A 17,326-nucleotide genomic window follows, 5' to 3' on the forward strand; every position below is an offset into this window, starting at 1 on the left:
TATGCTCAGTACTCCCCTAACACAATAATTTTAATTGAAACCTTAATAATTAAAACACGTCTGCATAAACAATCTCAAGCAATCTCACTCTTGTGCAGGTGTGCTACTTGTTGCACTTAATTGTTTGAAATGAAAAGCAAATTCTGTCACATATTCAGTGCAACTTCATCAGACGTCTTGTTGCACCTGACCCACTAAAGTCTAAAGCCCAAAGATAATGTTTTTACTTTCATAGAAGGAGAAAAAAAACTGAAAATATTCTCAATTAAAAAGCTGCAATCTTTTGAGTCATGCAACTTTGTTTGCCAAATTAATCAATTAATGGTTGCACTCTTAACACCTCCTATTACAGATGGTTGGTCAAATGCTTTGAATGTCTAATGTGGTGACTAACAGTAATTAGCAGCACATTGCAATGTGTTTTGGGACCCTACAGTATGATTAGTTGGATGAGTCAAACCATTAATACGGCTACATCTGCCCTCGCTCCGTACCCACCTACTGCAGGAATGCTTCGGTTCTTGTGCGAAGCCGCAGAGCGAAGCAGCAGCTAACGGGGGACCACAGGGCCAGGAATGTTGGCCGGGCCACATCCGAGGTGCCTGGACCGACTTTCCATGATGTGAGTGTGTCGTGGGGGAGCTTTAAATAGCCGCCTGTTGTTTACTCTTCAGGTTGAGAGAAGGAGGGCTGCAGTTAGAGCGAAGGGAACCAGGAGGTTTGGGTGGCAATAAAGGCAGGGAAAGTCGGCCCGTGGTTGGGTTAACGTCAGTTATCATAATACACTGAACGTAAATATAGGTATTTAAATATCTCTCTGAGATGTTCATAGGTTTTTAGGTCAAAGCTCAAGAGCAGCCCAGAGGTTCAGTGCTTTGCTTTGATATGTGATGATGAAAAAGATGCGGTACCGGGTCGTCCATACAAACCCACAGAGGGGGGAATCCTTGTTTGTTGTATCTGGTTTGGAAATAATCGATTATTATCAACTTTCCAATTCATTGCCAGCTGTTTTGATAATCGGTTAAAAAAAAGTAATTTATTTATGGGTAAAAAAAAAAGAAAAGTAATAATTATCTGATTCCAGCTTCTTCAATGTGAATATTTTCTGGTTTCTTTTTTCTTCTATGACATTAAACGGATTATTTTTGAGTTGTGGACAACAAAAGACAAGGGTCTTTGGGTAACGCTAAGCAACATTTTTCACTATTTTATAGACCAAACAATGAATCAATTAATCAAGAAGATAATTTAAAGATTAGTGAACAGTGAAAATAAGTGTTTGTTCCAGGTCTAATCTGGGTGTGCCAGGATTTTTTTAGACTTTGTCCTAAGCCACTGACATTGGTACAAGTATTTCATTTACCCTTTAGAAATGGGTGTGGAGTAATTCAAACATGCAGCGCAGCAGCTCAGTGTGAAAAAAATGTTTTGGTGTCAACTTTGATTTAGTCAGAGCTTTGTGCAGCTGTGCACCTTTTAGATGTAATCATGCAATTCCAATGACACTTGTCCCACAACTTCCCAAACTGGCAAAATCCATTCTAAACAACAGTTTCTGAGGCATATTGGTTCAAGGAGCTTCTAAGAATCCACATCGCCACTGGTTTTCTACCGTACTTGCTGGTTAATGGTATATATTGTTCCTTAAATACAGAGCTTTAGAGCTATCACTGCTCCTGTGCTGCTGGATCAACTGGTACAGAGCACAGCTGCTGCAGAAAACAGCCTTCAACATGGGAAAACAACCATGTGTGGACTTAAGAACAGAACATGTGGTCAGACACACGTGGTCAGGGTGTATTTTAGGATTTTTTTGTTTTCGTCAGGCCTCACCAGAGAAATGTTACGGAGTGTGTCTGTGTGTTGGCATGATTTTTCTCCGATTATGGTTCTTTAAAGCTTATGATCGTTTGATCCATTTACATTGGTTTTCAGAAAGTCCTTTTTTTAGTGAGTGATCAGTACTTTTACTTCACTCATTTAATTTCAAATGTTATTATTAGGGCCAAAGCCCAGAGTGGTGCAAAAGTGCTAATGTTCCGCTAAAAGGCTCATTATATCATCAAGCATATTATTATTACTTGTTTATATTACTGGGACAAAAGAATATCTAAAATATTGACACCATAGACACTACCATCAACTATTCCTGTAACACATTGCCCACAAAATCACATTGACCAACATTTCCCCTCAGTTTAATGTTTCTGAGAGCACTAACTGTTTGTGCCACGTTTGGACGCCTATACGCAGTCAACACTTAACTTTGTTTAGCATGTGTACGCTTCATGACGGGTTTAGCAGAGGCAACAGTTGCGTCTGTGGCAGAATTTTTTTTTATAAAGAGGTTTGTTTATTTCTTGTGTCTTGTTTTCATTCCCTGTTTTGTCTTGTCTAAACTATTATACAGTGTCCTCGAGTGTTAGAAAGGCGCTTTTAAATCCATTGTATTATTATTATTATTATTATTATTATTATTATTATTATTGTTATTGTTAACCCACCCCAGCACCAACACATGCAAAAAAAGCTGCTGTTTTTATGTTGTTGTATTAATCGGTTGCATGTTTTTCTCGAAAAACGCTTGCAGTCTTTGGGTGTTTTTAGTGATCATTTGGATTTCCAAGGGTTGTGAATCTAGTTCTTAAAGTATAGCATGCCATAGTCAAATTTAATCAAATAAAATGTAATTCTTAACATCAAACCATGGTGAGTCTATATGCTGAGTGTCATCCAGTCTAAATGCCAGCCACAGGAGAGATGAAACATTAAAATCAAGCCCTGCTTGTACATGTTCCCTTTTTGGTGTTTGTTGTCAAACGGTTGCACTTGTTGCTCTGTTTATGAAGTCTTAATCTCAATCATATGAGAGGCTTTTAGTTCGAGGAATTACTCATTTAATTTCAGTAATGACCTGGTTATTCTCACAGTGGATAATCTTTCTGTCATAACTGTGAAATGAGCGGAGACAGACTTGATTATATATGATTTCCAGGAATGTGCTTTTTTTTCAACCACGAAGGAGGCTTGTACTCTCTCTCTGTGTTCATTTTTGTTCTCATTCTGAACGTTTCAATTGAACTTTTGTCAGAAAATTGCCTTTATGATTGAGATAAACTACAGATGGACACAACACAGAGTAACAATTTGTTTTTCTTGATCCTCTGGGTTGTTCTGGTACACGTGCTGGTCCAGCTCCTGAGAAAACTCAAATCCCAGTGTGACCTATTGTGATTGAGTATTGACATTTCCTCAGGCTAACACAGCATGTCTGCTGGCGTTGGTTTCATAATAAAGTCAGGTCCAATGTCTGTTTCCTGTTCTGCTCTTATTGATCAACTTCAGTGCAACTTAATCTCCTCTGACTGGTCAATAAGTAAACAAGTTTTACATTGAATTTTTATAAAAACGTCGCATTTTACAGTATTCTTCCCCTCCTCTGTGTTCATGTATCACCTACATGAGGGATTAGGCATCATACTGTTTTGGGTTAGACTGTAAGATGTCAGAAAATAGATCCATCGTCAACGCGTGATTGATAGAAAATTAATTAAAAAACATTTTTGTAATTGTTTCAGTTATTTATCAAGCAAAAAGCCAAGCATTCTTGCACTACCACCTCTCAAATGTGAGGATCAGCTGCTTGTGTATGTTTTTATACTGAAATATTTTAAATAAATTGTGTAATAGTTTATTCTGTCGCTGATCACTTATATAATGTAAAAACTATAGGGCTGACACTGCTCCCACTGGAGCGGAGTCAATTTTAGAATTAATCACGGGACTGGGATGGGACAGGAAAAAAGTCAACCGGAGCAGGCAGGACAGGAATAAAAATAACAATAAATCAGCAGTTTTAAGGTACAAAGAAATTGCGACTCCAGCCTTTCAAAAGTGTGAGAAAGGGGGATCTTTCTGTGTGTTTTTTTTTTAGGTTTTTGTGCCCTTTAAGAAAGGTATTTGGGTCTTTTCATGGGGACAGGATGGGATAGACATTTTCCTCCTGGCTTGGAACAGGACAGGACTTTTTTTGTTTCTCTGTGTTAGCATTGGGACAGGACAGGAGGGTTTTTTGTGGAAGTGGGATGGGATGTGGAATATCATTCTCAAACCACAACTACTTCAAGATGCCCCATTGTAAGACACTATTGTGATCTGATGGTGTGGTGCCGTAACATTTAGTTCACCACCAGGTAGGAGAGTTGATGCTGACTAGTAAAGGCTAACTAAAAGGTTTATAACTTGAGGTGCTCTGATTAATGGAGACCGATATGTGATTTTTGATGCCAATTCAATTCACAGATGACCAATGTGGCAGCCCATATAGTAAATGGAATCAAAATAGAGCACTTTTTATGAGGATTGCTCAGTACTACCATGACAATGCAAAAGGCACTTACAAGACTGGTTAGTTTACAAATCTTTTTTTTTAAATGTTAAAAATATTTTTTCATAAAAAGTTTTTTTTTTAAAAAGACTTTTTTTTTTTTAAATCAATGTAAAACTATTGTATATTATATGTACGTATTTCCAATGTACATAAAAAATTAAAACGTGCATTTTTTATGAAAAACAAGTGAATTATCCTTATTGAACCATGATTCGTGATTCGATTATTTTTTTTGGCATTTTGTTGCTTTATTGATAGTGACAGATAGAAAGGGGGTGATAGAGGGGAAGACATGCGGCAAAGGGAGCTCAGGCCGGATTCGAACCCGGCTCCGCCGCAGCACACGGCATACATGGTTAGCGCTCTACCGGTGTGAGCCACTGGGACGCCCCATTTGACACCATTTTGAATTCACCCCAGGCATTGTTTTCTGCACTATATATTGTATTAAATAGGTTTTCATTTCGGACAGCATGTATGCTGATACCAATATTCCAATATGCCTTTGATAGGCCAATATCTGTCACGCTCTAGAATATATGTGTGGAAAAAGGAATAAGCAATATTTAAGACATCTTCCATCAATGTGATGATCATGAGCAAACCTCCAGTTGCTATGTCGTCGCTGCCTAATTGCAAAACAGAAAGACTGGTTGCACCATTTCACTCGCAGGGTTGATTATGTGTTGCTGAATGAACAATCAGTGCAGAAGAAGAACGTGCGTGCATGATGTAAACCTTTCCTGGATACACGCAGGTGTAAAAATAGGCTGTCAGGCCTGTCGCTGAGGTGCTGATGGCATGCTAGTGGAAGATAAGTATTGGTTGTCTGAAGCTGATTTGAGCCTGAAAACATTACTTTTAAGCTCAGTGGCATTGGCTCTCCTGCCCTCGACAGTATAGTAACAATGACTCATCATATGTTGCTGGGAATAGTTGTTAAATGCCGGAGATTGCAAATGCATTTACAGTACAGAACATTCACACACATGTACTGTATATATGTTATATAAGATGCTGGTAACTGGTGAGATATGACTTAATTATTTATACTCATTTGCACAAATTATTGCCTTAAAGCACATTGAATCTGTTAAGCTTGGTAGATATGGCCTCCCTGTTTTACTGGTTCTCCTTCTCAAGACGTCTTCACTAATCGCCTGGAGCTGGCCGATAAAAAGAAAACTAATTTCATAATAAGTCATTACAGTACCCAGCAGCATCGGGGCGACCCGCAGCGTTTTATAGTGAAGGCTTATTAAACCTCCAGGAACGTGGTACAGTTAATCACGTAACAAAAGGCCACATACTGTAGATACTTTAATAACGAGACAAGATGCGTCAGAATCGGTCTTCAGCTCAGCAGGAGATTAATTGATCAATCACATTACACAATCAATTCGCAGTTATTATTTAAAGCAGCACATCAGAAAAAGAAGAAAAACATCTACGTTTTTACGAGATGGGACAAAGACACATTGTATGTACCCTAATCTCATTTAATGAAATGCTTTAGTGTTATCATGAATCACAGTTTATTGGGGACATCATGACAGTACATTAACAGTGTGGAGACATGATTTAACCAGAAGGGCAGTCAGAGAGCACAGACCTCTGCCAAGGCCCTGTCCTTTCTCTCAGTGTTAATGAAAATGAAAAATAATGAATGTATCCGCCCAGTGATTCAGATCTGCACCAACATTTAATGTGATCTTCTTCAGCAATGCTGCACCTTTCCACCAAATGTCATGAAATTTGGGTTTGTACTTTCTCTGTAATCCTGCAAATAAGAAAACAAAACAAACAGTTAACAAAACCTCCTTTATGTGCTTTTAGCTCCTGGAGCTGTTCGACAGCGAGGACCCGAGGGAGAGGGACTTCCTGAAGACCATCCTGCATCGGATTTATGGAAAGTTCCTGGGGTTGAGGGCTTTCATCAGGAAGCAGATCAACAACATTTTCTTGCGGTGAGTGAGCCAGCCATGAGGTCCATTCAATGTTGTTGTAAAAATAAATAAATAAAAAGTGGGCATTTGGAAGAAACCTGACAACTCAAGCATCTATAACAATCAGGATCAATTAATCGATTAATTGCTATGTTTTTATACATACTCCAGTATGTATGAAAACATGCATACATGGGCAAAATAAAAGATATATATACAGTACGGTGCAAAAGCCTGTTTTGATAACGGACTCTTTTAATTTGAAAGGACAAAAAGAGACTTCCTGGTGATCGTAAACTAACTCAAGTGAGGTGATACTGTAAAGATAACATCAAGGAGTTTAATGTTTAATATTTTAGCCCCCGAAGAAGCCTGAGGTTATTTTTCACAGTGATCTTGCATATTTAAGTGTGTTTTGTGTTTAAATAAGTTTTGGTTAAAATTAAACCTAGTAATTCATGCTAGCAAGGTTTGATACAGTAAGCTAATTTTTTGCTCAAATTAATAATCTTGTATTTCTGTGTGTTCTCTTTCATAATATTTCGTTCGATGTCTCACTATGGGATGCACGCCCCCGCTGCAGACCTCAGAAGCATTAATCTCAATACGCCAATCCTGATTGGCTGGTAAACGTGTCCGTCCGCCCGCGGTAGTCCCACCTCCTATAAGTACCGCCTGCGGACGGGAACACGTCATTCAAACACCTCTTCTCACCCGGAGCATATCTTGCGTCCAAGGCTGGCTAGCTTAACTGTCTGTAGACGGATCTTATTTAGCTTCTGTCGCCGGGCGCTAGCTAGTTTTTTGGACATTTTATTTGCTTCGTCGATCATACCAGATCGATTTCAGTGCTTCCTAGCCCCACCACGGTTTGGTCAGCACTGTCCTCGGCGCCACACCAGGCAGCTCGAGTACCGAGTGTCGGCACACCAGCCGGTCCCTCGGTGCAATTAGCGTTAGCACACCAGCTAACCATCCTCGATTCCCTGCCTGCACACCAGCTCGCACGGAATGGAGGTGAATACCCCTCACACCAGAGGGCACGGAGACTCAGCGGCCCGCTCGTGCCGCTGTGGGAACAAGATTGCGAGCAGGGATCCACACCAGGTCTGCTCGGGCTGCCTAGGGCTGGAACACGCCCGGCTAGCTATCGACGTCCCCGGCTCGTGTCAACACTGCGCGGTGTTCACGGTCAAGAGTCTCCGCCGACGGCTAGCCCGCCAGGCTAGCTTGTCTGGATTCGACCCCTATCTCCCATCCGACGGCGCCGCCGGAGACGGAGAGGAGACGGGGGTCGCTGCGGTGGCGGTACCGGAGGCTTGTGCCAGCTGGGGCTCCCAGGCTGACCTCGCCACGGTCTCCACGCAGGAGGAAGACGTCCTGGAATTGGACTATGGGGACGATGATGACTGCGCCTCTGAACTCCTCATATCAGAGGATGAAGAAGAGGACGACGTCTTCATCACTCCGGCCGGGGCTGCAAAGCCCGTGGTCTCCGTTGCCTTTCGGGATGGAGATGAGAGTAGCTTACCAGCCTCTCCCCTCCCCAGCTCGGACATGCTCGACGTGTGCAAACGCGCTGCTTCCCGGCTGGCCATCCCCTGGCCTGCTGTCGTAGCTGAGACCACCAGGTCCCGCTACGAGGGGAAGAAATTGCCCCTGGCCAGGAGCGCGACAAGGCAACTTCTCCCCGTCTTCCCAGAACTGCTGGATGAGGTGGCGCGCTCGTGGAAAGACCGCCCCTACAGCAGCAGGAGCCCGGTCCCCGGTGCCTCGTCCCTCGACTGTGAAGCGATGGAGAGCCTGGGCCTGCTCCGTATGCCTCCGATGGAGCCACTCGTCGCGGTGCACCTCCACCCGCGGCTGTCAGCGGTGTCCTCCCGGAGCCCCAGCCTGCCGTCTAAGTCGGACCGTTTTCAGTCAGCCCTGACTGAAAAGGCCTACAAGGCAGCTGCGCTTTCGGCCAGAGCGCTCAATGTCCTCTCCCTGCTCACGGCCTACCAGGCTGAGTTGTGTGAGGATTTTGTGCAAACTCAGGACCCGGCTGCGTGGGAGGAGATCCCGGTCATTACCGACCTGTGTCTCCGTGTCCAACGCTGCGCGGTCCAGGCCACGGGGAAAGTGATGGGGACCATGGTCCTGCAGGAACGGGCGCGGTGGCTCAACCTCGCCAACCTGTCGGACAGGGAGAAGGACGACGTCCTGGACATGCCCATTGTCCCGGAGGGGATTTTTGGCTCCGCGTTGGCTTCAATGCAACGGCGGTGTGAAGCCAAAAAGAAGGAGGATGAGGCTCTCCAGCTCTGCCTCCCCCGTAAGCCCCCTGCGCCCTCTCCACCTGCGCAGCGTAAAACCTTCGCACAGGCTGCTTCCCAGGTTTCACGGTTTAAAGTGCCTAAGCAGCCAAGACCCCAGCCTGCGCCGCCTTCCCAGCCAGGTCGGCCCAGCTGGCCCAGAAAACCCTCGGTCCCGGCCGCGGCTCCGCCGGCCCCGCCCGCGCAAGCTACCGGCCAGGCCAGGAAAAAGAAGAGAGCGGCCTGACCGCCCCTCTCTCCACCGGTGATGCGGCTGGACGTTCCCCGTTCTCCAGCCCCACCTGTTCGGCTTTTCAGCGTGTGCCCGGGGGCCCTCCACGCCCCCGCCTCCCAGCCGCCACGGCCTGCGCCAGAGCGAGCCGGGAGAGATGGACGTTTGACGGCGGAGAGTTCAGCGGTTGCCCCTGTCTTACGTCCACAAGCACGCACACACACGCACATTTTCTCAAAGAAAATAAAATGTGTCCCGCTGCCGCATCCAGGCCGAGTGCCGAGGGCGCAGCTAATAAAAGCCAAAAGAATCACAATGAGCAGCGCGGTGGCAACGCTCGCTGTTCCCCCTCGGGTAAAAGCCGAGGCGGGGACGGCGGGGCCGCCGCGCTGCCCACCCGGACGGCCGTCCACTGTGCCGTCCGGGTGCCGTGCCACTGTTCCACCACGGGAGGCCGCCACCGCACCGCGGCTGGGGCCTCTCGTGGTGGAGGGGCTGCGGTGCGAGACCACTCTCTCCCTCAGGTGGGAGAGATGGGCCGCACTCGCGGCTCCGCCTTGGGTGTTGAGGACGATTTCGCGGGGTTACAGGCTGCAGTTCGCCGCCGTTCCTCCGCGTTTCGCCGGTATAATACACTCTCAGGCTCGGGGGGAGTCAGCTCGTGTTTTGCAGGAGGAAATCCTCTCGCTGTTAAACAAAAGAGCAATTTGTGTCGTTCCCCCCGCACAGTGTCAGAGCGGTTTTTACTCCAGGTATTTTCTGGTTCCCAAACGGGGGGGGACCGGTATTCGCCCTATCCTGGATTTACGTGCTCTGAACAAATTTCTCAGGAAATACAAATTCAGGATGCTTACACACGCATCCCTGTTGCGCCTTGTGCGGCAGAACGATTGGTTCACTTCTGTCGATCTGAAAGACGCGTATTTCCACATCCCGATCTATCCTCCCCACAGAAAGTATCTGAGGTTCGCTTTCCAGGGGATCTGCTACGAGTATCGCGTACTTCCCTTCGGCCTGTCTTTAAGCCCGAGGGTGTTTGTGCGGTGCACGGAAGCGGCGATAGCCCCGCTGAGACGGCAGGGCATTCGCCTGGCCACATATCTGGACGACTGGCTGCTGCTGGCACAGTCGGAGCAGGAGGCCAGAGCGCACACGCGTATTCTCATGCAACACCTGGTGGATCTGGGTTTCGTGATAAACGCGGAAAAGAGCGTGCTGTCCCCGGCGCAGGAGATAATCTTTCTGGGATTATCCCTGGACTCGGTGTCTTTCACGGCGCGCCTCTCGGCGGAGCGTGTGAGGGTCTTCAGGACATGTCTCGCGCTTTTTCGTCCGAGGAAATCTGTTCGATTCAGGTTGTGTCTTCGGTTACTCGGGTTGATGGCGTCTGCCATTCTCGTAGTCCGTCTCGGTCGCCTCCACATGAGGGAATTCCAGCTGTGGGTGGCATCATGTGGGCTGGACCCCGTGCGTCATGGCGCACGGATGGTGCCGGTCACGTCGGGGTGCGCCAGGTCGCTGCGCCACTGGCGAGTCCCGTCTTTTCTGACCCGCGGGGTACCCATGGGCTCCGTTCTGTCCAGGAAGGTGGTCACTACGGACGCCAGCCTGACGGGATGGGGCGGGATTCACGAGGGCCGGTCTGTGAGGGGCATCTGGAGTGTGGGCCTCCAGCGGTCTCACATAAATTTTCTGGAGCTTTCAGCGGTGTTCCTCTCCCTGAAACATTTTCTTCCGTCTCTCATGGGTCATCATGTCCTGGTGAGGACGGACAATACGACGACGGTGGCGTATATCAACCGTCAGGGGGGTTTACGTTCCCGTCAGCTGCACATGTTGGCACGCAGACTGATCCTGTGGAGCTGCGGTCGTCTCCTCTCTCTGAGAGCGACGCATGTTCCGGGAGTCCTGAACACGGGCGCGGACCTGTTGTCCAGGGGCGCGCCAGTGTACGGGGAATGGACTCTGCACCCGGAGGTTGTGGAGCAGTTGTGGTCCCGTTACGGTCGGGCCGCGGTGGATCTGTTCGCGTCGCGAGAGAACGCGCAGTGCGCGCTGTTTTACTCTCTGCGCGGCGTGGATGCTCCCCTCGGCATAGACGCGTTAGCGCACGCCTGGCCGCGCGAGCTTCTTTATGCGTTCCCTCCCCTGGCCTTGATACCCCCCACTCTGTCCAGAGTGAGGGAGCACGGCCACGCGCTGATTCTGGTAGCTCCGCATTGGCCTGCGATGCATTGGCTGGCGGAGATATATCGGTTGCTGTGCACCCAACCCTGGCAGCTCCCGCTGCGCAGGGACCTGCTGTCGCAAGGGGGGGGGATGGTCTTCCATCCGCACCCGGAGCGCCTGGCGCTCTGGGCTTGGCCCCTGAGTGGCTCAATCTGTCAGCTGGGGGTCTCTCACAGCGAGTGATTTCCACTATTCAGAGTGCTCGAGCCGCCTCCACTAGGTCTCTGTATGACTGCAAGTGGAGGGTGTTTGAGGAGTGGTGCCACAGTAACGGCCACGTTCCTCTTCAGTGTCCGGTGGGGGTGATTTTGTCATTCTTGCAGGACCTGATTGACAATCGGAAGGCTTTCTCCACGGTTAAGGTGTACTTGGCGGCTATTGCCGCGTGCCACGTGGGGTTTGGGAAGCTGACGGTGGGCCAGCACCCACTCGTTTGCCGTTTTATGAAGGGGGCGCGCAGGCTTCTCCCCGTGTCCAGGCCGCTGGTGCCGCCTTGGGACCTGGCTGTGGTTTTGGAGGGGCTCAAGGGCCCTCCGTTTGAACCACTGGAGGGGGCCGACTTGAAACACGTGTCTCTCAGGGGGGTTTTGTTACTGGCTCTGGCTTCGGCGAAGCGGGTTAGTGACATTCATGCGCTCTCGGTGCACCCGTCGTGCACTCAGTTCTTCCCGGGGGATGTGAGGATGACCTTGAGGCCCAACCCGGCTTTTGTGCCTAAGGTGGTGGGCTCATGTTCTCCTATTGACCTTGTGGCCTTTGCTGCCTCATCTGGTGAGCTGCGGTCGCATGCGTTATGTCCAGTCCGTGCTGTGCGCACCTATGTGGATAGGACTGGGGGGTTCAGGAGGAGCGATCAGCTGTTCGTCTCCTGGGCTAGTCCTCATAGAGGGAAGCCTATTACGAAGCAGCGCCTGTCCCACTGGGTGGTGGAGGCGATTGCTTTGGCCTATGCGGGTCAGGGTTTGCAGCCACCTGTGGGTCTGCGAGCGCACTCGACTCGGGGCGTGGCTACATCCTGGGCCTTGTTCAGGGGAGTGTCTGTTCAGGACATTTGTGCGGCGGCGAGTTGGTCCTCGCCTCTCACTTTTGTCCGCTTTTATATGTTGGACGTCTCCGCTCCTTGCGTGGCAAGCGCGGTGTTGATGTCCTGATTGGAACAGATTGTTTTCCCTGAGGGTTGGTGGACGCTGGATAAGCTTGTCTGGCAATACGGGAGCAACCATATCCCATAGTGAGACATCGAACGAAATATTATGAAAGAGAACTTTAGGTTATTTACATAACCCCGGTTCTCTGAGTAATATGAGTGAGATGTCTCACCAGACAACCCTTCTTGCTTGGGCGGGTGAGAAGAGGTGCTTATCTTGAATGACGTGTTCCCGTCCGCAGGCGGTACTTATAGGAGGTGGGACTACCGCGGGCGGACGGACGGACACGTTTACCAGCCAATCAGGATTGGCGTATTGAGATTAATGCTTCTGAGGTCTGCAGCGGGGGCGTGCATCCCATAGTGAGACATCTCACTCATATTACTCAGAGAACCGGGGTTATGTAAATAACCTAAAGTTTTATAATTGTTATTGCAACTTTCAGTTTGCAAACTGTAGCTTTATCCAACTTAATTCTCAGCTCATTGGACTGTCCACATACATCCACATGAGTACTGATATGCAGTCAGAGATAAAATTAAAACTAAAAACTACACAGATCGAAGAAAAATTCCACGGGATCGACCAAATTCTTAACGACCATCAATCGATCATCATTAATTATTCTCATCCCTGGTAAAAACTTACAGTTTCATAAAATTTTGCATGTTCACTTCAAAATAGGCATACAAATAAGTGAATGGAAATGCAGGAAACATGTTTGGTGTCCTTTTCACACAATTTTATTCCCACAATTTTATTACATTATGTAGGCACAAGCGGCACCCTATAACACAGCGTAAGAAGACAAGTATTCAGATGGGGGTGTCATACACTCTCAGCAGCACTGTGTTGATTCTTTACGGCTCCTGTTGCTGCGTGACAATGGGCTCTAGATGATTGAAACAGGGGCACTTGATGTCGTTTCCAACAGGCAAGGTGGCAAAACGGGTGCACCCACTTTGACCATCTGCCGCTGAGAATAAAAATAGTGCCGCAGTTGTCAGGCTCTCTGTACATACCGCGGCTGCACAGCGAGGTGGAAATGAGCTACCGTACAGAGGGGGTGAATGACGTATGGACCATTAAGTTGTGTAAGAGTAGTCGTTTAAGGTCTCCAGATAAATCTGTTTTTCTTAGTCCTACAGGACTCTGAAAATGACTTCTTTATCAATTCAGTTCGCAAGTGATCCCTGTTTTCTGAAGGCTCTACTTTAATGTCCGCCCAAATTGCAAACTGACTGCTTCTTTTGGGCAAAGTCACATAAAACTTCATACAGGGGTATATTATTAGTTTTTAGACTGCATGCATAAGAATCATATGAAAGCCCATTTCCACCAATGTGATGAAAAAAAACAACCCGTAAGACGATCTGATGAGAAACCTTCTCAAAATAATGATTTGGTATCTCAAAAGGAATTAGAATCTCATAATAATCACTTAGTACCACAAAATAATGACTTAAATCTCAAAATAATTGCTTTATATATATATAAATATTATCTTAATATCACAAAAATCTCAAAATAGTTACTTAGTATCTTTTTACAATCATATTATTTTGTAATGCTACATTAGGCTGCACAATTATTGTATTTTTTATTTTATTTTTTGTATTTTTTGGTTTTTACAATTATTGCAATATTTGTTAAAGCCAAAATGTGTGTGAAAATATCATTCTGAGTAAAATATTGTTGTGCTGCAGAGATTTCCGGGCCTAGATGTTGTATTCTACAGACTTCTTTTGTTTGGTAGCAATCCTCACCAAAAAAAAAAAAGATAATATAAATATATTTTTAATGAAAATGAGAATAATGAAGTAAAAATAATAATATATTGTGAATGTTATATTGTGAATCGCAATTGCAAAGTCAAAGTAATTGCAAGTAGTTGTTGGGGTTTTTTTTGTTGTTTTTTTCAAATCACGCAGCCCAAATAGATTTTTTTTTTTTTTTTTTTTTGGCATTTTGTTGCTTTATTGATAGTGAGAGATAGAAAGGGGGTGATAGAGGGGAAGACATGCGGCAAAGGGAGCTCAGGCCGGATTCGAACCCGGCTCCGCCACAGCACACAGCATACATGGTTAGCGCTCTACCGGTGTGAGCCACCGGGACGCCCCTAGCCCAAATAGATTCTTGTAGTTTCATATAGAATTTTTTTGCCATAGAATCATGGGACCCCAGTGAGATTTTATCCCTAAAACCCAACTCAAATCAGGCTGGCATTATTTGAAAGGAGCACAGCATTGGGAGCAGCCCGAATCAATTGTTCTGATCAGTGATCAGCTCTGTCGGGGTCATGTGTTTCATAATTTCTGTTGCAGGTTCATCTATGAAACTGAGCACTTCAACGGTGTTGCTGAGCTGCTAGAGATCCTGGGAAGGTCAGTAATAATGTTTGGTCATTAATCACTATACAACGGTTTGTTTCAATCAAGTGGTTTGATTGGACATTCATTGAGTGCTAATACACAATAAAACATCAATGGGGCTTTAAACTGTACATGTGTCACTCTGCTTTACAGCTGTTCATAAACAGTGGCTTTCTAAAGTTTCCTTAGATCTTAATAAAGTCTGAACCACAAAGACAAACATATTTCTGAAATTACATTTGAGTTAAAGCATGAATGATCATCAATCAATCAAACTTTATTTATAAAGCACTTTTCATACAAATAATATTATAACGCAAAGTGCTTCACACACAATAACCCTCCACCCCACCCCCACCCTCCAACAACACACTCACCCTACTCGCCCACATACCAAGCAATGAATAAATTCCTTATTAATACTGGTAGTAAGAACAACATTCAATCACACTTAAAAGCTTGCACAGTAAAAACAAGAACTGAGGAAACACTATCTTAAATCTCATCAATTTTCAGTGAGGAAACACCAGATAAAATTATATAAATGTATTAAATAACATTTAAAATAATATTTATAGATATTAATAATTATAAAATAGTAACAGATAAAAAATAATTATCATTACCGTCATAAAACCAAATTTAAAAAAAAATAAATAAATATCAAGCTAATATAGCTCTATTAAAAGTCAGACTAAAACAATAAAGACAAATAAAAAAATAAAAATATATATATATACCAGAGGAAGATGTAGGGAAGGAAAGAAGTCGGAAAAACAAAAAAAGTACAAATAAGGAATACAACATAAGTTCACACTAGTTGGTCAATAAAGGCCAGAAAAAATGTTTGCAGGTGTGTTTGTGAGGGAGATAATACTGACGTGGAACAAGGCTAAACTTATGTATTTGTTTATTTAGTTAATTATTAATTTATAAATACATTCAATAACATTAATATCCTTTGGGTTCAAAGACAAAACTTATTTGGATAATATAAAAATGTCTTCATAACATTCAGTTGCACTTTAGGCTGTAAATTCATTGGATGCATTTTTTTTTTTTTAATTAACTTTGGGTTCTTTCTGTCGTTTTTAAATTTGGTAACAATAACATTGTTTTTTATTGTAAACACTCAAAGAAAGATGGATTTGAAAAACTGTAATCTTCAGCATCATATAAACCTTGTCTTCATTTTATCTCCGCTTCACCGCAGACAGTCCAGGTTGTGTGTTTGTCTCTCCGAACAGTAATCCACCTCATGTCGTCCTGCTGTTTTTCTGTTTACAGTATAATCAACGGGTTTGCGCTGCCTCTGAAGGCAGAGCACAAGCAGTTCCTTATGAAGGTGCTGATCCCGTTACATACAGCAAAAGGACTGGCCCTTTTCCATGCACAGGTAGGAGAAACTCTCATTAAAACTAATTATATTATGATGTTAAGACTTGCATTAAGTTTGGCTGCATAACGAGAATCTTTTTTTTTTCTTTCTGAATGATCTAGCTGCTGTTAATGTTTGTCTCTGCAGGACTCTTGATGTAATCTCTGTACTATAGCACTTCCTGGTGGCTTGGAAGTGAAAATGCACCGGTTCAATGTTTATAACTGTGTTTCATCTTAAATTTAAAGTTACCACAGTGGGATTGTATAAGAATGTTTATACTGATCAGAGGTTTTCATTCTCAGTAATTATATTTAAGAACAGATTTATTTCAGATGTTGTTCCATGCAGTTTTTATCTGCACTTTTGAGGAACATTGTGTACTTTTACTGTTTTTTCTCCTGTGTCCTTCAGCTGGCCTACTGTGTGGTCCAGTTCCTGGAGAAAGATCCTACACTCACTGAGCCGGTACTTATTTTTATCATCCCTCCCACTCAAAGCACAAAGCCTTGAGCACTAAATTAGTCTACACTGCAGAGAAATGTGTAGTGGGTGCCAGCAGCCACCCACTCAAACAGACTGTTGGAAGGTTGTTTTTTTCCACAGCAAATTCCCATGAAATGATCCGCTATCTTCTGTGCGCAGGTGATCCGCGGGCTGCTGAAGTTCTGGCCTAAAACCTGCAGCCAGAAAGAGGTATTCTGCATGTCTGTAATTACACTTATCGCCGCTGACAAGCAGATCTTTGATGTTGCTTCACGTTCTGCCCCTCGTATCTCATTAGGTGATGTTCCTGGGTGAAATTGAGGAGATTCTGGATGTCATCGAGCCGACGCAATTCAAGAAAATCCAGGAGCCATTGTTCAAACAGATCTCTAAATGTGTGGCCAATCCACACTTTCAGGTACGCTGAAAGCACAAATTTACAGACGGCTCAAATCATTCTACAACCTTTCTCTTTGTCCTTTCCAAGCATCAAAGTACACCATTTGATAAATGCTTACAACACACAGTAATGTAGCTATAAGCAGGTTAATTTTGTTAATTATTTATTAATGTATTTGTCAAAAACTCATCCATAAGTCTAGGCAGATGTATACACAGATAATTAAGTTTCAAATTCTTTATTATGATATGCGTAACAACAATAACAAAAAAATTGTAATAAAATAATTTTAATGAAGTAAATACTGCTTCTACTACTACCCCTACTTCTAATAATAATAATAATAATAATAATGAATAACAGTGTAATACAGTGTATTAATAAGCACTTACAAATGATACGTTTTATACAACCAGCTGCGCTGTCACCAGCAGATGCATGTATACCT

The 17,326-nt window shown here is 44.8% G+C and overlaps 1 protein-coding gene across 1 annotated transcript in view; it reads left to right on the forward strand.

Annotated features, from left to right (window-relative positions):
• Positions 1-17,326, forward strand: part of ppp2r5a (protein phosphatase 2, regulatory subunit B', alpha isoform) — a 57,265-nt gene that overhangs the window by 33,038 nt on the left and 6,901 nt on the right. The window contains exons 5-10 of the mRNA XM_059356266.1: positions 6,230-6,360; positions 14,567-14,626; positions 15,902-16,010; positions 16,407-16,460; positions 16,638-16,688; positions 16,777-16,896. Coding sequence (XP_059212249.1) covers positions 6,230-6,360; positions 14,567-14,626; positions 15,902-16,010; positions 16,407-16,460; positions 16,638-16,688; positions 16,777-16,896 — 525 coding nt within the window. The remainder of the gene's footprint in view (positions 1-6,229; positions 6,361-14,566; positions 14,627-15,901; positions 16,011-16,406; positions 16,461-16,637; positions 16,689-16,776; positions 16,897-17,326) is intronic.

The sequence above is a fragment of the Centropristis striata genome, chromosome 18 (assembly GCF_030273125.1).
Source record: "Centropristis striata isolate RG_2023a ecotype Rhode Island chromosome 18, C.striata_1.0, whole genome shotgun sequence".
NCBI lineage: Eukaryota > Metazoa > Chordata > Actinopteri > Perciformes > Serranidae > Centropristis > Centropristis striata.